The sequence below is a fragment of the Cajanus cajan genome, chromosome 5 (genome assembly GCF_000230855.2).
Source record: "Cajanus cajan strain Asha chromosome 5, NIPB_CcT2T_4, whole genome shotgun sequence".
Classification (NCBI taxonomy): Eukaryota; Viridiplantae; Streptophyta; class Magnoliopsida; order Fabales; family Fabaceae; genus Cajanus; species Cajanus cajan.
In genome coordinates this window covers 12,819,616-12,841,935 of record NC_138521.1, presented here as the reverse complement: position 1 = coordinate 12,841,935, position 22,320 = coordinate 12,819,616, and the positions used below count along the sequence as shown (strand labels likewise).

The 22,320-nt window shown below is 37.5% G+C and overlaps 1 protein-coding gene across 1 annotated transcript; it reads left to right on the top strand.

Annotated features, from left to right (window-relative positions):
- The first annotated feature begins 9,233 nt into the window (after positions 1–9,233).
- LOC145958235 (small ribosomal subunit protein uS4) lies at positions 9,234–10,434 on the top strand. Its single transcript, XM_083074951.1, has 2 exons — positions 9,234–9,415; positions 10,095–10,434. The coding sequence occupies exons 1-2, from the start codon at positions 9,249–9,251 to the stop codon at positions 10,276–10,278; spliced, it is 351 nt and encodes a 116-aa protein (XP_082931077.1). The 5' UTR covers positions 9,234–9,248; the 3' UTR covers positions 10,279–10,434.
- The last annotated feature ends 11,886 nt before the right edge of the window (positions 10,435–22,320 follow it).

Here is a 22,320-nt window from a genome sequence, read left to right as displayed (position 1 = left end):
TATATGATAGTTGATTGGGACTATACTTTCTTTTTCTTTTTTGGTGATTCTTATTGATTATTTAATATATATATATATATATATTTTTGCATTTATAGAATTTTTTATAAGAAAAATTATAGTATTAAAAGATGGAGCATTTATGGGAGTTGACCTTGAAACGTTGTCGGAAAGTGCTATGCAGTTTGATGGTGACTACTCAGGTGGTGTGGTGGTTATAATTTCCTTCACAAACATGAAGAAAAGGAAAAAAGGTTTTAGGATTTAGGAATAAATACATCTGGAACAACCTGGATACAAGAATAAAACTGCAATCGAGGTCGAGGTCAAAAGGTTGGTCCTTTATTAAGGTTACTTGTCATTCTTTATTATGTTAGATATTTATTATTATTATTATTCTTATTATATATCTAAAGTGTTCCTCTTTTAAATCAATCATGGTGGCTTTGCTTTATTATTATTATTATTATTCATAGGACATAGTCAAACTAAACACATGTGATTGTGTAAATGGAAAGAGATACTTCCCGACTCAGAATAGAGATGCAAGTGAAGAATAGAGAATATGTACTAGAGGAAGGAATACCTCAATTAAATTGAATATTAGTTATCATTATTATATTATTACTACTAGAAATTTCTTTATTAATCGAGGATTTTCTTGTATTTTTTTTTTAAAATTCGCAGGAAATAAGTTATCTAGGAAATTTTCTATAAATTAAAATTTGTTGGTAAAACTTTCTTATGACTTTTCTTGAAAATTTTAATCCGCGGAAAGTTATAATATTATTGTAATCAAATAAGTGACAACACTAATTACACTTGTTTTTAACAGGATCTTAAATTTATATACGTGCATCAATATAACAAATCAAAATGAAATAACTTTTATTAACCCCTTTTAATTTAAAATAAGTTAAAATACTAAATTAAATTAATAATAACTTATTTTTTACGTATATAAAAATTTGTAAAAAAATTTTTGCAAATAATTTTTACACGAAAATAATAAACTTTTGCAAGAAATTTTGACAAGAAAAATTATATTTTAAATATTTCTTGTAAATTTTGCTGTAAAAAAATTCGCAGGTAACCTTTCTTATGAAAAAAATTGCAGAAAATTGTATAGATACTTTTCTATAAACCTTAAATTTGTAGCAAAATTTTCTACGAATTTTAAAACAGTAAGAAAAATCATTGAAAAGTTACTTACCAATTTTCAAAGTGACAAGAAATTTTTACAAAAATAAAAATTTACAGAAAACTTTCTTACGATTTTTCCTGGAAATTTTAATCTGCGGAAAGTTATAATATAATTGCAATCAAATAAGTGAAAACACTAATTACAGTTATTTTTATCAGGATCTTAGATTTATATACGTGCATCAATATAACATTCGAAATGAAATAAATTTTATTAACCCCTTTTAATTTAAAATAAGTTAAAATACTAAATTAATACTAAGATTATGAATACAGGTTAATTTATTCGCTATCATTTTAAATTTCATTTTAAATCTTGAAAAATATTAAATATTAGTCACTTTAATTCTTATCTCATCATTTTAGAAATTAAAATAAATTTTATTTCATAATGTCAGATACTAAAACTATTACCATTTTATGTTTTAAGAACTAAAAATTATTTTTTAATTTATCTTCAAAGATGAAATTAATTGATATTTATATTTTCTTTTTAAAAGTGCATAGAAATAGAAATGGTTATATACATTATACCATTCAAGTGCAATGCAAAAACGAAGAATGGAGAAGAAAAAAGTAAAAAAGGAGTCGCTGACCTTTTCTTTTCCCTTAGAGCCAGAGGCAATTAACTAATTATTTGGATGAAAGGAATTGATTAATTAATCACGTGTACACCAATATATGTGGTTGTCCTAATCTTTCGATATTTTCTCCTTAAAACAAGTGATTTCTACTCCTTATTCCTACCTTCCTATATAAATACATACAGGGGTTTTGGTTTTGTGTCAAACCAAACTAAAACCATTTTCCAATTCAATTTCAAGGTGAGAAAGACAATGTGATAAGGCAGATGCATAGACAAGTATGAAAAATACAGAAAATATGGTAATACTTGGTTTAGTCTGGAAATACATCTCCAAAAAATATCCTAACAACTCAAAAGACAAACAAAATATATTCAGTTCTACATAATCTGCAAATACCATGTATTAGAAAATAAATAATATACTATATGCATGATATACCATGTAGTGTAAAATCAACTTGTATCTATAATCAACCATAACTTGTACCTACAATTAACCACGCCCTGCATAAAAATAAATGAAAAAATGAATATGTCAAGGCAAAATCCATTTACTAAAAAATAAATGATATAGCGTATGCATGATATATCATGAACTAGAGTCAACTTGTATTTACAATCCACCATAACTTTCACCTATAATCAACCATGTCTTGCATAAAAGTAAATTAAAAAAATTTGAAGATATTAAAGCAAAATCCTCTTTCAAAGAATGAAAAGTATCAAATATCACCTTCAATATGATCACTATATTCATCACCATCATCTTCATCATCTTCGTCATCACTTTCATTGTTATGTTGAGTTGACAATGGTGAATGTGAACAAGAACCAACAAGTCCTAAGTGTTGCATTAAAGTTGCTAATTGTTTCTTAGTCTCGGTCAATTCCCGTCTCATTTCTAGTTTATCTTCTTGTTGTTTATACAACTCTTGGCTCATTTCTAATTTTTCTTTTTCTTGTCTTTGTAGTGATTCATTTAGTGACTTGAATTTGACTTCTTAAAGCACCATCATCCTCAAAATTACTAGAAAATCTTAATGATGTAGTTAATGTTTGATGGGGTTATTTTTGTGGTATTTGTTGGAAGGGATATTTTATGAGGGTTATTATTATGAGGTTATTACACAAGTATACTCCACAATGATGAGATATTGTTCGCTTTGGGCCTAAGCCCTCATGGTTTTGCTTTTGATCATTATCCAAAAAGGCCTCTCTAACATTGGAGTATGTGTGTACTTTATAAGTTGTTATATTTTCTTCTATTTTATCGATGTGGGACTTGTTTGTATCCCAACAATCCTCCCCTCAAACAAGGGACTTAACCTTTCATGCAGTTGAATCTATCATTATATATCACATTATATGTTATGAGTTATGAGTGTAACGACTTGCCAGGTCTCACACTATTTATAGCATCCAAATACAAGTATAAAAATAAAATTTCACCACTAAACAATTATATATATAATGAGAATGCACAACTAAAAAGTCTCAATATATATACAACTAAAAGTAGGGAAATAATACCCTATAATGACTAGGTAGTCAAAAGCTACCAATCAACTAACTACAACGTTAGCCCTCCTCCTGAGTCTCCAAGCTCACCCAGTCCAGCAGAACACCTATCCCGATCTACTCGCATACCGAGGTATGGTCATCGCAGTCCCAATCACATAGGAAAAACACGCTAGGATAAGCTCACAACAATAAACATAAAAAAATATCAACATATAATGAACAACAATAGAATTCTACTTTCAACTTGCAACATAAAGCAACATAACACCTACAACAATAGATACACAATATCATCTAATAGCAACAACATTTTCAACACATCACACTTTATTCAAATTGGCCGCTTGTAATCGGTATAGTTTGGCCTGGCCCCTATACCGTGGTCGCTTCATACATGTGTGCCTCGACCTTGCCCACACACGGGACCAACCAAGTCCTAGAGGAGAACAGCACATCATCCACTCCAAGGAACAACTTTCCAAAGAGGGTTTTTAAACAAATTGGGCTCTTAGAGCACCACAACTATCTCAATCCGCACAATGGGATGAGCAACTTCGAAAACTTCTCCTCTAGTCCTAGTGATCAACAACTCATCACAACACAATCACATAGTATTTATCCCAATAACTCAACTATCAACTCATTCATACAACATTATATACAACTTGAATACAACAACACATGCAACATCAACTAATGCGTCGTCACTAGAGATGGCAAAGTGGGCCATGGCCCGCGGGCCAGCCCGTTGGCCCGCCAAAAATTGGTGGGCCGGGCCAAGCATTTCAACCCGCCAACCCGCCAAGCCCGCCCCGCCAAGCCCGCCAACCCGCCGGGCCAAATAGCGGGCCGGCCCGCCACAACCCGCCGGCCCGCATATATATATATATTTTAATTTAATTATTTTTATGTTTATTTTATTTTGATGTAGAAGATGAGGATGAAGATGATTAAGAAAAAAAGTAGAGACATCTTCTTTCAAGAGAGCTTCTAATATTCTTAAAATAAAAATTTAAAGTTAATTAATTGTATTTAAACTTGTTTGTGGACTATCAAAAAATTTAGTGTATAAATAATTTGTAAATTTATAATTTAGTTTTGATTTTGGTGTAAATAGACTAATTTCTATTTGATTTTGTTTTAAGTTTGTAATTTGTTTTTGTTGAACATATATTAAGTACAATATGTATGCATTTTTAATTTCATATGATTATATTTATTTATTTGTAGCAATTTTTTTTTATTTAACCATAAAATAATTTTTTTTTCCATTTTTTTTTAGTTTTTATTTTTGTAAGCGGGCTGGCCCGCCAGCTCGCCAGCCCACCCTTAGGCGGGGCGGGCCAGCATCTCCAGCCCGTTTTACATTGGTGGGCCGGGCCGGCCCGCCCCATTTTTGGCAGGCCAATGGCGGGCCGGGCCAAAACGAGCCGGGCTGGCCCGTTTTGCCATCCCTAGTCGTCACGCATATACAACTAAGAGATCTCCAACAATTGAGGTTGAGCAGTCTAGGTGGCATAAACCCTACCGAATCCAGCGTTTGACCTATCTCAACCAGGTCAGGTATAGAACAGCGTTAGGAACTCTGAAGAGAACCAGGTATAGACAACAATAGTTGATTCCTCAGGTGTGCCACTTAGACTCAGAGGTTCAGTACTATTGTCAGGACAGAAGGGTTTGGGTATGAGCCTACCACGACCTTGGCTAGTATCACCAATCCACATATGGAGTTAGCCCACCCACTGTCCTCCAAGAAGTACCATGCACCCTCCAGTACCTAGTCAAAGACTACATCTCTAACTAGATACCTTACTCAAATTGGTCATTCAACCATGACATGGATCGACTACTTCCATGTCGCCCACACAGTACTAAGGGATTCAACTTTAAAACAACTTTCAACTTATCACCTTAGTACTATGTATCTCAACATAGGACATATATCTTCACCATATGTCCCTAAATTTCCAACTTTACAACAATAGGCAGCTTTACAACTTTATGACAATAAACAACTTTACAACTATAGGCATCATAGCAACTTTACAACAATAGACTTCTTAACAACTTTACAGCAATAGACATCTTAACAACTATAAGCAACTTACAACAATACAACAATAGGCAACTCATACAACTTTAAACAACTTTTACATCAATAAACTACTTCAACTTATTAATAATTCAACAATAAACAACACAAAAATAACTTAGTTCCACAACGTATAGCAACTTTAACAACATATCACATATTATCAACACACAGCATATGAACAACTTAAGCCAACAACTTAACCATTTTCAAAGAAAACAATGCATGAAGCTTCCCTAACCTGAAGATTGGCTCAACATTGCCAAGGGTTGAGAAGAAGTGGAATTTCCATCCGAAGCTCAACCCGGGAACCTCCATCTTCCAAAAACAAGCTTCCTAGCCCAGAGTCCTTCTCTTTAAAACTTCTCTCTAAAACTTCTCTCTAAGTTCTCCTTTTCTTCCCCCCCTCAACACCTATTTATAGAGGTTCAGGAGTGGCCAGAACGGCCTGTTCCGAATCCAGAACGGCCCGTTCTACACCCTTTCATTATGTGCAAAAAGCACATGCAGCACGGCCCGTTCTGAAATCAGAACGGCCCGTTCTCCATCCAAAACGGCCCGTACTCCAGCCAGAACAACCTGTACTCCAACCAGAACGGCCCGTTCTAGGGTTTGGAACGCCCCGTTCTCAACTACAATTTACAAGCCTATTTAGTAGTCTGGAACGACTCGTTCCAGTTTGGGAACGACTCGTTCTATGCTACTAAATCACCCTTCTTCTAGTAGTTTGGAACGGCCTGTTCCAACTTTGGAATGCCCCGTTCCAGTCTACCAACAGCGTTACAATACCTCCCAACAAACAGGAATTTTTGTCCCTGAAAATAGGCTTACCTGAAAAGAGAAATGGATACCGTTCCTTGAACTAACTCTCCATCTCCCAGGTCGCCTCACCAATAGCTGTATCCCAAAGAACTTTCACCAAGCTAATGGATTTGCCCCTAAGATCCTTCAACTTGTAATCAACCACAGCTACCGATCTCTTCTCATAGGTCAAGTTCTCTCTAACTTGCACCTCATCCATCTTTATCACATAACTTGGATCATAAACCTACTTTCCCAACTAGAAAACATGAACATGTGTTCCATCTCAGAAAATCCCAAAGGCCTCTCTGCCTTCTATCAACTTATGATTTCTACCTACTATAGGCAAACCTCATCCTTTCTTGAATCAACTTCACCTCATCAATAGTTTGTAAAACTAACTCTAGCTCCACAACTACCAACTCACCATCTTTGATACCAACACAAAGGAGTCCCACATTTCCTACCATGCAATGCTTCAAATCTCGATACTAGTATGAAAGTTATTGTTATACATAAACTCTACTAGTAGTAAGACTTCCTCCCAACTCCCTAAGTAGTCTAGCACACAAGCCCTCAACAAATCCTCCAAGGACTAAATTTTCCTCTCTGACTGACCATCCGTCTATGGATGGTAAGCAGAACCCAATCTCAACCTCGTGCCTAAGGCTTGGTGTATACTCTGCCAAAAATCTGGAAGTGAACCTCGGATCCCTATCAGAAATAATTATGGAAGGCACCCCATGCAACCGTACTATTTCCTTCACATACAGTTGTGTCAACTTCTCCAAGGATCACTTGATATTGACAGACAAGAAATATGCACACTTGGTCAATCTGTCAACCACAACTCAAATAACATCACTATTCCTAGTCGACTTAGACAACCCATCAATGAATTCCATAGTGATACTATCCAACTTTCACTACAAGATCTCCATCATCTACAATTAAACCACCAGACTTCTGGTGTCCAACCTTAGCCTTCTGACAGGTCAGACAGGCCGCCAAGTATTCAATAATGTCTCTCTCTTCACTCAGAATTTTGAGGTAGGCAAATTCTGCCCTTAAACCTCAAATCTTATCTTTACCCATCTCAAAGCCAACTGCTTTCTCTGTATCCAACAAACTAAGAATCCTTCACAATTCCAGATCTTACAATTGCTTCAACCCAACTTGCTTCAAAAACTCACTAGCTATGGTAGTCATTCCAGATTTACTATGGTCTTGAGCCAACTCTACATAGAGATTCAAATCTCTGAATTTCTCAACCAACTCCAACTCTTTCACCATCAAACTAGTCATGTGGATGAATTTCCAACTAAGAGCATCCGCCACTATATTGGCTTTCCCTAGGTGATACATCAACTAAAAGTCATAATCTTTCAAAAATTTCATCCACCGTCTCTGCCTTATGTTCAACTCCTTCTGATCAAACAAGTACTTTAGGCTCTTGTGATCACTGAAGATGTTGAACCTAACACCATAAAGATAGTGCCTCCCTGGTATCAGGGTTATGAGGGTTGTTACCGCATCCAACCTAGCGGCTCTTATACCACTAATGAGGTTATTTTTGTGGTATTTGTTTTAAGGGATATTTTATGAGGGTTATTATTATAAATTTATTACACAAGCATACTCTACAATGATGAGATATTGTCCGCTTTAGGCCTAAGCCCTCACGGTTTTTCTTTTGGTCATTACCCAAAAGGTCTTTCTAACATTGGAGTATGTGTGTGCTTTATAAGTTGTTATTTTTTTTTTTTATCGATGTGAGACTTGTTTGTATCCTAACAATATTCTTTCTACGAACCCAATGCAGGGATCCTTTCCTTTTTTTCCCCAACCACATCTACCCAAATGTCCAAGTCAGATGGCATATGATCTATGGATGATTGACTGTCTGCTCCATCCTCTCTTGAATTTTGAGATGATATCTCAATTTTTCTTTGCTGAAACTTGTCCATGTAGACCCCTAAAATTGTCTGGGTCGGAAATAAGGCTCAAAGACTCTCGAAGACCGAAGGAAAGTCAGCCGGAAGGACTCCTGGAAGACCCTAGGATGATTCTTTATAGGTCTAGAAGTCTTAGAGTAGCTTAGAATAAGGGTGTGTGAGGATTGGAGCTCAATACGCCCTCCTAGAGGTTCAGTACGCACTACAAAAAAAATGATAAATAGTGGAGGTTATTTTGCGGAGGTTTTAAAACCCTCCTTAGATTATTAAAATCTGCCGTTTTTTTGTTTAATTTGCAGAGGTTTATAACTCCCTCTAATTAAAATATTATTTTAATTTATAGAGGTTTATAATCTCCTCTAATTAAAAAATATTTTTCCACTTAAATGTTTTTTCTCTAAAAGTTAAAACAAAAAGAAATTAGTATGTGACTCTACAAGTACTTCCCTCTCAAAAGATAAAAAAATCTTTTCATTTCCCTCTTAAAAGAATCAGAAAAAGAAATCCCTAAACCCTCTTTATCAATCTTTTCATTTCTCTCTTAAAAGAATCAGAAAAAGAAATTCTTAAACCCTCTTTATCAATATATGGCTCCTTAATGTTTCCTAAATCCTGTGATGATTCCTGAGCCTCCAAAGTGAACCCTAAATCCCGTTTGCATCATTTTGATTCCTTTTGACTCTTGAGATTCCGGTGAGGGTGAGGGAGGACGAACGAGAATGCCCGTTACGTGACTGAAACGTGTCTCGACACCGACTGGATGGGCAGCGAGGTCTACGGAGGAACGGTTGGGGAGGGCAAGGCCTATGATAGGGGCGTGCGCGCGGGTGCCTTGGGCCGTTGATTTCTTACTTTTTTTTTGTTTCGTTTGACAGATGGGAAAACATTCAAGAAGCCTCGGCGTCCGTGTGAGAAGGAGCGTCTTGATGCGGAGCTGAAGCTTGTCGGAGAGTACGGGCTCCGGTGCAAGCGAGAGCTGTGGAGGGTACAGTACGCCCTCAGCCGCATCTGCAACAACGCCAGGAACCTTCTGACACTCGACGAGAAGAACCCTCGCAGGATCTTCGAGGGCGAGGCTCTACTTCGCAGGATGTTCCGCTACGGTCTCCTCGACGAGACCCAGAACAAGCTCGATTACGTTCTCGCTCTCACTGTCGAGAACTTCCTCGAGCGCCGCCTCCAAACCCTTGTTTTCAAGTCCGGCATGGCCAAGTCCATTCACCACGCTAGGGTTCTCATCAGGCAGAGGCATATCAGGTTCCTCCGTTTTCGCAATCTCATTGATGGTTGTGTTAGTTGCGAGTTAGTTGTGTTTTGTTTTGGTAAATTTTTTTTTATTTTTTGGGCGCTGTGTTTGTTAGTTTATAGTAGTATTGTGGACTAATTGGATATGTTTAGGGAAATTTCATTTTTTGATTTGCCTTTTCACTTTGTTGGATTGCCTGCATTTTGTGATGAAGCCCCATTTGTGTGATTTTGTGTGTTTGGGTAAACCACATAATTATGATTCTTGTGGTAAACCACATCAGGAGGAATAGGGTTTAATTATTCTTATGCAAGTTGTATGTTGTTTATATAAGCTGTTTGGGTAATATAAAATAAGATCAAACAAATTAGCTGCAAATGAGATTGAGTATGATTGGATATAAGTTTAAAAGATTTTGTGTGCTGGAAAAGGCTTTTTATTTTCTGTAGGGGGAAGTACTCAAGTTTTTCTGAGCTTGTATCCATTTAGATTTTAGACTCATAATGTTTTTGCGTAATTTTGATTTTAATCATGTAGGATTTATAAAAGGACCTTGTTTTGCATGAACTGAATGGGGGTTTATCATTCTTTTGATTTTCTGGTTTTATTCGCTTGAAGATGAAGCTGTCGATGTATGCTATCTATTGTTTTGGTGATGGCAATTTTTTATTTTTGTTTTGGGATTGGCAGGGTTGGTAGGCAAGTGGTGAACATTCCATCTTTCATGGTGAGGGTTGACTCTCAGAAGCACATTGACTTCTCGCTTACTAGTCCTCTTGGTGGTGGACGCCCCGGAAGAGTGAAGAGAAAGAACCAAAGGGCTGCTGCTAAGAAGGCTGCCGGTGGTGATGGGGATGAGGAAGATGAGGATTAGACTGTTAATTTTGTCTTTCTCTAGTGGTATTAGACCTTGTGCCACCTTTTACCTTGCTTCCCTAGTTTATGCTTATTGATTGTTATACTTTTTCCGTTCTTGGTTCCTTGTTTGAGAATATAATTTGCGTGATATATTATGTTTTTTGAACTTAAATATTTTAAAGTATCAAGATTTTCCCTTAATAACTTTGGTGGTGATTGATTGGTTTACTGGCATCTACTTATGAACTTGTAGTGTCCCCTGAGTATTTTCACCTGGTTTAAAACATCATAATTTCTTTGGTGATTGAATCAAACATGTCTGTGTTACTCTAGTTTTACGTCCCTGAAGATATACAGGGAAAAGCTTGAGTCTCATTCATAGTAATTAAATAACATTATTAGGTTATAGCATGGGCAATGTGAGTCGGATAACTTCTAAGCCACACTACCACACTGACATGTAAAAGCATGTTGGGGCTTAAACATTATTGTGAAACCCAAAGATAGCATATAGAAGTGGTTGGTTACTTATTCCATTAAATGCTTATTTTATTAATCGATTCCATCGTAATGTAGAATCATTTTAAATTGGTTGAGTGAGTTATATATGGTTCTTTGTTTTCAATTTTTAAATTAGTGTCACCTCATCCAAAGTTACAAGGTTTTATTAATTAAAAGAAATCATATATAATCTTCGATATCTAGTATCTAGTATTTATATAGTTTATCTTGATGTCTCTCTTGTTTTGATTAAATATTGTAATCTTTATTTTTATGTGTTTACAACCTGCATTACATTTTTATAGTTTAGTAAGAAGTTCACACTTGTCTAAATATTATTGTTTACTGTTGCACTTCTTTAAAGGTAATAATTTGACTTATAAATGTTGTTATTATTTTATTTATTAATTATTTTAATCTTGTTTTAATTTACATAGTATGTCATGTTTAATTTTATTGTTCTTTAAAATAATTGTTTGGAATTTGATTTTTTTATTTATTGATTGTCATTATGATATAGTATGTGTGATACACCCTTGTATATAGTATATATAACTAACTATTTTTTCTTTTCTTATTTCAGCTAAATGATGCTTCAAGTGTTTCTAATACACCTTTGGATGCAAGAGGATCTTCTGGTGCTAGCAACCCTTAGTTTTCTTATAATGTATTTTGGATTTAAATTTTAATTAGTACAAGACTAATATTACTTTGTTATGGATTTTATGTCATACTTTGATTTACAATAGAAATTTGAATTGTAAATTTTTGAACTATACACTGTTATTTTTGTTATTGGAAATATAATTTCTACGTCCACATTATGAGTATTCTTTTATTACATTTTTTATAGATATCATAAGAAAATGGGAAATTGTAATACATGTAAATTATGAAATTAAAATAAGTATAAAAAATTGTCATATACAAGAAAATAGGGAGAATTATAAACTCGACTGTAAAATCTCTATTGTTAGAATGCTTTAAAAAAAACCTCCATAGTTAGTATAGTTTTAAAACATCTTTCAATAAACCTTCATAGTTAGTTTAGGTTTAAAGCCTCCTTTAAAAAACCTCCATAGTTAGTGTAGGTTTAAAACCTCCTTTAAAAAACCTCCATAGTTAGCGTAGGTTTAAAACCTCCTTTAGAAAACCTCCACAGTTAGTGTAGGTTTAAAACCTCCACAAAAAAACCTCCGCAAAATACTATCGATACCAGAGGTTTTTAAAAACCCCTGCTAATTGCTTGTGGCGAATGTAACTGCGGAGGTTTTTGAAAACCTCTGCAATTTATTTTGCGGAGGGTAAAAACCTCCACTAAACGCAAAAACAACCTCCATTATTTAGCACATTTGTTGTAGTGACGGCCGTACTGAGCCATTTGAACTATAATACGGCCATAATGAAATCAATACGGCCGTACTGAAGTTTTTGAACTTCAGTACGGCCGTACTGAATTCAGTACGGCCGTACTGTAGTTCAAAAACTCAGTACGGGCCGTATTGACTCCTTAGGCCATACTGCGCCTCAATCCTATAAATATGACGTCATTGGCTCGTCCTTCCACACATTTGGAGCATTTCTCCACCCTCTGGCTGAGTATTTTTGGGTTTTTGAGCTATTCTCTGCCCTAGAAATCTCTCCGAGAGCTAATCCGACTAAGTTCTTGAGTTCACGAGCCTTTAGCTTGAGACTCGAACAAGTCGAAGGGAAATCTCTTTGATTTCCATAGTTAATATTTATTTTTAGGGAAAGGAGCGAGCGAACGTGTAGTGGGAAGGAGCGCCAAAAAGCCTCCTAACTCCTTTTTGAATATATAAAAGCCCGCTTCGAAGGTTTCTTTCCAAATCCTTTCTTTTACCGCTTTCATTTATCGCTTTTTGATTGTTGCATTGCACGTTTAAAGCTTTCATCATGTAGATAGTTTACTTATAATCGTTCTAATAAATAGGGGTAGTTTAGTAATTTTACGCTATTATTTATGAAATAATCCGTCATAGGGAACCCGAAAGGGGCGTTGTGGGGTGCTAACACCTTCCCCACACGTAATCGACTCCCTTACCCAACTCTAGTTGTAATGGCCAAAGTTGATTTGCGAAAATCAATTGCCTTATGTCTTTTTCCAATGTTTTGAGTAAAACATTGGTGGCGACTCCAAGAACCCCTTTTTGCGAAAACCACTAATCCATGGAGGGTCCCGTTTGGGATTAACACGAATTGGTGAGAATCATTTAACAAAATTGTTAGTTCGATGAGGTATCAGTTTGAGAATAAGTCGTTCTAACAATCCATCATTTTTCAAAACTAAAAAAAGAGTCCAACCATCGTCGCAAATACCAATGTCCGTTTCGGCGGGTGGCGACAGATGGCGACTCCACTGGGGAAGCCTCGAGAGTCAGTCCCATTTAGTGATGGATTATTTCTAAAATAATAGTTTAAAATTACTTCATTACCCCTCGCTTGTATGATAATATGTTTTACCTAATTGGCTTTAATAACTGTTGGGTGTTTAAATTTTCGCAATTGTTTGAAGTATAAACTGCACACGAACCTTTGCACACAACAGTTCCCTCTATACCCGGGGGCATGAGTGGAAAGCCATAGGGAGTGGATGTTAGTACGGCCGGTTGTCGAATGGGTCTATAGGTGCCCGTAGACCGTTGTCGGAAAGCATCACTCAAGGTGAAAACCATGAACTCAAGTCCGACAGTGCGTTGGAGCTTTCCATCGACTTACGACGAGAGGGATTGGGTCCCTATAATGGGGGCACCTTGGGGGCCTTAGACCGGTGAGAACAGTTAGAACCTCCTTGAATATGCACTTGTCTGCAGGATACCCCTACCTCGTGATTCGCTCGTGACTGTTCGTTGATGAGTGAATTGTTTGTGCATTGTTTATGTGACATTGTTTGAGCATACATTGCATTCTTTAAACATACAACATTCCCCTTTTAGAATAAGAATAAATAGGAATAAGAATCTTCCATTACATGGTGTTAACATCTACCCTCATCACATTCATGTAGGTAGTTTCCCTTTTCACCCAAAAAATACAAAAAACAAAATACCCAAAAAAAGTTATTTATCCAAACCAAGCAATATCATGCATCATCTTAGGAGCATCCTGAAAACATGATAATGCTTAGTTGAATAAACACAATGCATGCATATTCAACGCCATCATCTCATATCATGCATTCTTATCGAAGATCATGGAGGGATCTAGGTGCATTTCATAGTCATTCATTTGCATACATCTCTCCTAGTAATTCATTAATAATAGTAATAAAAAGAAAGGATTAATCGATGCGTGTGTTCAGAATGGATCGCACTCCGTTTGTTATTAAGTGTAAGCCAACAACCGAGCCAAGCGAACGCACATCAACTCCGTTGTTGGTAATCAAGACGAATAAAGGGGAAGGTCCGACACCGTTGAAGATCACTGCTCCAAGACCTTTTCCCTACGAATCGAATAAGGCTGTGCCATGGATATACGACATCCATTCTTCTGCCGACAGCGATATCTCTAACATCGCTGGACTTGGGGGCATGACTAGGAGTGGCAGGATCTACACTCCCGAAGATCTTCATGATAAAGCTCCCAAGAATAAAGGAAAGGAAAAAGAAAAAGAGAAAACCGAGGAAAATAAAAAATTCGAGGAGGAGACTGACGAGCTGTTAAAATATATCCGACAGAGCGAGTACTCCATCGTGGATCAACTTCATAGGACGCCAGCAAAGATTACTCTGTTGTCGTTGATCCTAAGCTCCGAACCGCATCGGCAAGCTCTGTTGAAAGTCTTGAACGAGGCGTACGTGTCGCACACTATCTCCCAAGACAAGTTTGAGGGGATTGTTAGTCACATCACGGCTAATGATCACCTCACTTTCACCGATGAAGAAATCCCCGTTGAGGGACCGAATCACAACAAGCCCTTGCACATCTCTGTAAAGTGCAAGGAATATCACATCGCTAAAGTCTTGGTGGATAATGGATCTTCCTTGAATGTGATGCCAAAAAGAACGTTTGATCAAGTGGCAATCAAGGGAATCCAAATGCGCCCGAGCAACATGATCGTCCGAGCTTTCGACGGTTCTAAAAGAGAAGTGGTGGGAGAAATCAATCTTCCAATCCAAATTGGACCCACCATCTTTAATGTCGAATTTCAAGTGATGGACATTACTCCCGCGTACAGCTGTCTCCTCGGTCGACCTTGGATTCATGATGCGAAAGCTGTTCCCTCTATGCTCCACCAGAAAGTCAAATTCATAGTGGGTGACAAGCTGGTGACCGTACAAGCCGAAGATGACATACTCATCAGCAAGCCATCTGCCATACCTTACGTGGATGCAGCAGAGGAAGCTCTAGAGATCGCCTTCCAAGCATTGGAGATTGCCAATGTCGAAACGTTTCCCCGAGAAATGAAGAAGGTAGCCTACATGCTCACCAAGAACGGATACTTGCCTGGACAAGGACTTGGCAAGGATTACCAAGGAATTCCCGAGCTACCCATTATTAAGGATAATCCGGGGAAACAAGGGTTAGGATACAACCCTAATAAAGATCAAAGGACGAAGAGGAACCAAGATCCTTCTCGACGTTCTTTAAGCCAGATCTTTAGGAAGGTCGGTTCACAAGTGTCAAGGCCGGTCGTCGTCATCAAGTGCTCTTCTTCTTCCGATAGGGATGTATAGACCTAATGACTGTTAGAGATCACTCCTCGGGGACAGCCCGACCCCCGAGCCTCGATAGGGCACATGTTTCCGCTAGAATTATAATAAAATCGTTCTTTATTAGTTCTTATTGCTTCTTTTCTTGCTTGCAATAAATTTCTAGACCACATTATTTTTAACCTTGTTTGAATAAGCATGAATGAGGTTAAAATCGTCTTAATAACAATAAACCCGCATCATTTTTATGTGGAAGTGTGTGTGACAACTTGGAGCACCTTTCCTTGGCCTCGACAAGTGCCATCATGGATAAAAAAGAAATCCTTTAAGGACAAAATCCTAAAAACAAAAAAAGCTCGGCAGGAAACCCAAAAAGGGGGCTGCGCAAAAATAAGAGCAAAGAACCCGCTAGGAATCCCACGAAAGGGTGACCTAGGCAAAAATTAGGGTTGCAAAAATGAACAAAAACAAAGGTCCGCTGAGACGCCACAAAGGGGTGTTTTAGGCAAAAATAAGGACAATCAAAAAGCAAAAGAAATCCATGATGGTACCATGAGCTGAATTCAAAAAGAAAGGTTCAAGGGAAACTATCTAAGTTGTCGAATCACAACGTCAATAACAAGACTTTCTTAACTTCATAAGTGTTTAATCAAACAAGCCTAAACACATGAGCCTACCTTGGCCAGCCATTCTTACAAAAACCGTTTTCAAGACAATAATAATCCCCTCTAAAACACAAACTTTTGAACAAAAATATCTTTCCTTTCTTTTCTCTTGTCCCAAACGATTTTAGAATAATCTAGTGGAAACATGGAGATATAGTGGTCAATAGGAAGGTTGATACGTCTTCTAAAGGAAGGGAAGGATCACTGGGTTGATGACACCAATCTCGATATAACACGCATCATTCCTCGGTTACAGAAATCGGCAGCGCACAGCCCGTCTAGAGGAATGGCAAAAATCCAAGCAAAGAAACGCATCGGTTAATTCTTTTGAAAAATAAATCAAATAGAATTAGGTGCATCATACCGCATACATGCATACAGATGATAGGTGTACTGGAAGATCACTTATTCTCTGTTTATTGAAAAAAAAAATGAACTTCAGAAAAAATAATGCGCCCGTACCATGTTCAGTACGCCCGTACTAAAATTAGGGTTATGAACAAATTTTCAACTCAATACGGGCGTACTGAAATGAATACGGCCGTATTGGCCATAACGTCCACACCAATACGGGCGTATTGAATTCAATACGGCCCGTATTGGCCCATTCTTTTGTACATCAACAGTAAGATCAGTACGGCCGTACTGAATTCAGTATGGGCCGTACTGACCTAATTTTTTCTATAAATACGTCCCTCCTCCTCTCATTCATCACAACATCTTCATTCCTCTGCATACTTTATCTGTGAGTGTGTTTGAGATCCCTCCGATTCCGAAAAAATGGCCGAGTCTTCAAGGAAGAGGCAGAGGGTCCCTGCGCAACTTGAAATGACCGCGCGGCACCAAAAGAGGTTGGATTTCCTCGAGTCATTCGTCTTCCAGCCCTCCGTAATCTCCTGCGTAAGAGGCTCACAAAAATCCTCCCTCACGTCGACGACAGAAATTCCTCCAAGAAGAGGAGGATAGGGAGAGCCATTCATTTTTCTAAAAACATTAACAAAATGATTAAACTTGCATTTTGTGCATCACACACATTAGTTGCACATTCAAAGACCTTATCATGAGGCAGTCGCATAAAATAGAAAAATAGGAAAAATTTCTTGTGTATGACAGCAGCCAACAGAAAAAGCCGAAAAATCGACAAAAAAGGCAAAAATTCAGAAAATCCAACAATCGTACAAAATAACTGAGCCTGGAGAGGCTTGCCGAGTCAAAGGACTTAGACTTCCTCAGTGGAAGATAGCTTTCCAACTCGAGCGACGAGTGAAGCTAAGCCTGAAGAGGCTTTCTAAATAATACTCTGGGATACATAAGATCCTCAATCCCCATTCGCCTACTCAGAGGCACTCCTTCAAAAAGAGAAAATCCGAAAAGATCAATAACCATTCCCCAAGCGGAATTCGGTATTCAGCTAAACACCGAACGTCAAGATAATCCGCCTAACAGAAGAGGCCAATCAAGATCAATACGACAGAATCCCCCAGCGGATAACAGCCTACGCAGAGGCAACAAAACCAGAAAATCAAAAAAGTCACCCGAATAAGGATAACCGGGATACTCCACCAACGTCGAAAGGACGTCAGCCAATCATAAGGCATCGCTCACCTCAGAAAGAGCATCTTTGTGTCTGCATCCCCAAGGAATCAGAATTTCCCCAGTGGGCACCAACTACGCAATGGAAAGTTGGGACACAAGAACCTATGAGTAACTGCACATCCCCTAGACGGATCCCTGCGTTATCCAGCCCTCAGCGGCACCAAAATCAAAAACAACCGTCGAAGCAGCATCGTGGACTGTGGAGACAAAATCATCACAAATCCCTGGAGAGGGCAAACTCACGCTACCAAAGTGACCAGAAGCACGGAGGTATGCAACCCTGGGGAGGGCAAACCGCAAACCCTGGAGAGGGCAAACTCACGCTACCGAGGTCGTCAGAAACACCGAGGTATGCACGAGCCTGGAGAGGCGACGACTAATACTCAGCTACCGACGTCGTCAGAAACACGGAGGTATGCAGCTGCCAACGTCGTCAGAAACACGGAGGAATGCAGACCCTGGAGAGGGCAAACTCACGCTACCGAGGTCGTCAGAAACACCGAGGTATGCACGAGCCTGGAGAGGCGACGACTAATACTCAGCTACCGACGTCGTCAGAAACACGGAGGTATGCAGCTGCCAACGTCGTCAGAAACACGGAGGCATGCAGACCCTGGAGAGGGCAAACTCACGCTATCGAGGTCGTCAGAAACACCGACGTATGCACGAGCCTGGAGAGGCGACGACTAATACTCAGCTACCGACGTCGTCAGAAACACGGAGGTATGCAGCTGCCAACGTCGTCAGAAACACGGAGGCATGCAGACCCTGGAGAGGGCAAACTCACGCTACCGAGGTCGTCAGAAACACCGAGGTATGCACGAGCCTGGAGAGGCGACGACTAATACTCAGCTATCGACGTCGTCAGAAACACGGAGGTATGCAGCTGCCAACGTCGTCAGAAACACGGAGGCATGCAGACCCTGGAGAGGGCAAACTCACGCTACCGAGGTCGTCAGAAACACCGAGGTATGCACGAGCCTGGAGAGGCGACGACTAATACTCAGCTACCGACGTCGTCAGAAACACGGAGGTATGCAGCTGCCAACGTCGTCAGAAACACGGAGGCATGCAGACCCTGGAGAGGGAAAACTCACGCTACCGAGGTCGTCAGAAACACCGAGGTATGCACGAGCCTGGAGAGGCGACGACCTAATACTCAGCTATCGACGTCGTCAGAAACACGGAGGTATGCAGCTGCCAACGTCGTCAGAAACACGGAGGCATGCAGACCCTGGAGAGGAACTCAGAGGATGAGGTTCTGCTGCAGTTTTAGTTCCGATCCTTGTTTAAAAAAGAGGAGGAGGTTCTGCCCGAGTTCCTATGTATCCAGGTACGGGGGAAAAAGGGGTTATTTATATGTGGAGTTACATGAGAGAATTGGGTAGAAGAAGAGCCCTTAGGATTATGAGCAATTTTATAATTATTTCTATTTGAAAAATTATTGGCATTATTTGATTCTGTATGAATTTAGGAGTACGAATATATGATTTATTTGTAAAAATAATGCTCTGGGAGAGAGAACGAAAATATAGAAAAGTGCCTATAGGCTAGGTTTTGGAAAAGTTGAATTATTTCTGTTTGAGGAATTAATTATACCATTAGATTCGGTATGTGTTGAGGATTATAAATATGCTAATAATTTGTAAGAATGATGATCTGGGAGAGAGAACGAAATTGTAGAAAAGTGTCTGTGAGATAGGTTTTAATTAAGGGTTTTACTGTTTATGCTGAATTATATTAAACTGCTAATTCTATTGATTATTATATTAATTTATAAATATCCTTGTTATATTATTTGATAAAAATTGATGAATTGCTTATGTATGAAACCCGTTATTTTGGACCTATTTGATATGTGTATGGAATTGAGTTATGATACGAGATGTTGTATGGATGTGAATATGATTATGATTGTAGTTCCTCACACTAATGACTAGGGATGGCACGGCCCCTGGGTAAGTGGTGCTACAGGGAGGGCGTGACCCTAGCATGGTGTGGGATGAGTAAGACAGTTAACACACACCACTTATGTCGATTATGGCAGCCCTGGCATAGAGTTAATTGCAAGAGACTGTATGGATTGTAATTTGATTGTGGTTCCTCACACTAAAGGATCAAGGATGATACGAACCCTGGTAGTTGATGTTTCAGGGACGAGCGTACTCCCGAATGATCAAGGATAATACGAACCCTGGGTAGGTGATACTTCATGGACGAGCGTACTCCTTAAATGACTAGGGATGGCACGGCCCCTGGGTAAGTGATGCTACAGGGAGGGCGTGACCCTGGTTTGGTGTGGGCGGCAATTAACCTGTATCACTTGTGTCAGATGTGGCGAGGTCTTGGCATAGTGTTAATTGTAAGATTGATGTGAATTATGGATGTGGAAATGATATTGTTAATTGTAAGATTGATGTGAATTATGGATGTGGAAATGATATTGTTAATTGTAAGATTGATGTGAATTATGGATGTGGAAATGATATTGTTAATTGTAAGATTGATGTGAATTATGGATGTGGAAATGATATTGTTAATTGTAAGATTGATGTGAATTATGAATGTGGAAATGATATTGTTAATTGTAAGACTGATGTGAATTATGGATGTGGAAATGATATTGTTAATTGTAAGATTGACATGAATTATGAATATGGAAATGATGTTGTAAATTGTATAATTGGTGTGGATTATGATGGATTGAGATATGTATGTGAAATGAGATATGTTAAATGTGAATTAAGATGTGAAGATGATGAATGATTGATATATATATATATATATATATATATATATATATATATTTTATTAAATAATGAATTATGATGAGATTATATTGTGATGTGTTTGTATGTACTTTGCATATAGAATGCCAACAGTTAAATTATGGGAATGCTCTGATAATATGACATCGGGGCAGAGGATTTCTAGGACAGAATATTTATATGGATTTGGTATTGTAATAAATGTTTTTAAAATTGTAAACTCTTAAATTTTACCTTTCAAGTTTTATTTTTCAGTTATTTTCTTATATATATAAAAGAACAGTTTCGAAGTTTTATGTGAACCCTTTTACGAACCCTTTGAAAGTTTATTCTTCTTAATTAAATTATATTATATATGTGTTGGGGTAGTAAGGGTGTCACACTTATTAATTGTGTAAGGGAAATCTTTTGGACTTTTTATATTCTTGATTTGACCATCTTGATTTTTAGATCATTTTCTAAATAAAAAATTTCTTATATTTGGAATCAATGAGTTTACCACGCTTCATGTGCATATTTGAAAAAGTCTTTTCTTGAAAAAAGGTTTGAAAACCTTTTTGGGAACCTCGAATATGAATCAAGAATGAATTGTCATCAGCATCTGCTTGAAGATATTGGCTAAGCAACTTTTGTTTGACTCACCTACTCTGATTTATTCTATACTACAAGTGAAATCTTTCCTTAATCTTTTTGTGTATAGTAGATAAATTTTTTATTAGGTTTCTCAAGAAAGTAGGAGAGACAAAGTCTTGTAGTTGGGTGTTATAAGCAAGTACTTCTTGGGGTGCAAGAAGTGGTTTCTTTAATAGTATAGGAGTAAATTACATATTGTATTGTGATTGTAAATATTTTGACATTAAAGATCAATAAAAATATCAATTGAGTTGATTGGGAACTGGATGTAGGTCACAAGTGAAACCTAAAAAGAGTTTTGTAAAATCTAATTCACTTTTTTCCTTTTGCGTCAGCCATCTTTGATAACAATTGGTATCTAGAGCAAGGTTCTTGAAAGTGAATCAAGTTTCTTTTAAAAAGGCTATAATAACCTATCCTATGTTAAAGGAGTTTCAATACATATACCTTCTATTTTTAGTGGTGAAAATTATGCATATTGGAAAATTAGAATGAAAGTTTTCATGGAAGCAATTGATATAGTCATATGGGATGCTGTAGAGAATGGACCATATATTCCTATAAGTGAAGAAAAAGGTAAGAAGAGAGAAAAACAATGGAGTGAGTGAAATGAAGATGAAAAGAGAAAAGCATAATATGACTATAGAGCTAAGAATATCATCACATCAGTATTATCACATGATGAATTCCTTATAGTGTCTTAGTGTAAATCTTCTAAAGAAATGTGGCACAATTTACAATTTATACATGAAGGAACTAGTGATGTTAAGAGATCTAGGAAACACACTAGTTAGAGAATATGAATTGTTACATATGAGACAAGGTGAAAGTATAAATTTCTCATTTTCAAAAACGTTTTACATACCTTATAAATCACCTAATTAATCTTGGCAGAAAATTTGAGAAAAAGGAACAAAAGCTCAAAGTGTTGAAATGAATAGATAGATTTTGACAAGCCAAGGTAACAACTATTGAAAAGTCAAAGGACTGGACATCAATGACTCTAGCTAGCCTCTTTGGTAAGTTAAAGGAGCATTAACAAAAATTACATATACTTGAAGAAAATGATCAGTTAAAAAAGAAAGGAAAAAGTGTTTCATTGAAGGCTTCATCTTCTAGGAAAGGAAAAGAAATTGTTAAAGATTCAAGCTTAGACGATTCAGACATTTGAACCTCATAGTGAGAAAATTCAACAAGTTTTTAAGGAGGGAGAAGAAGTCAACTC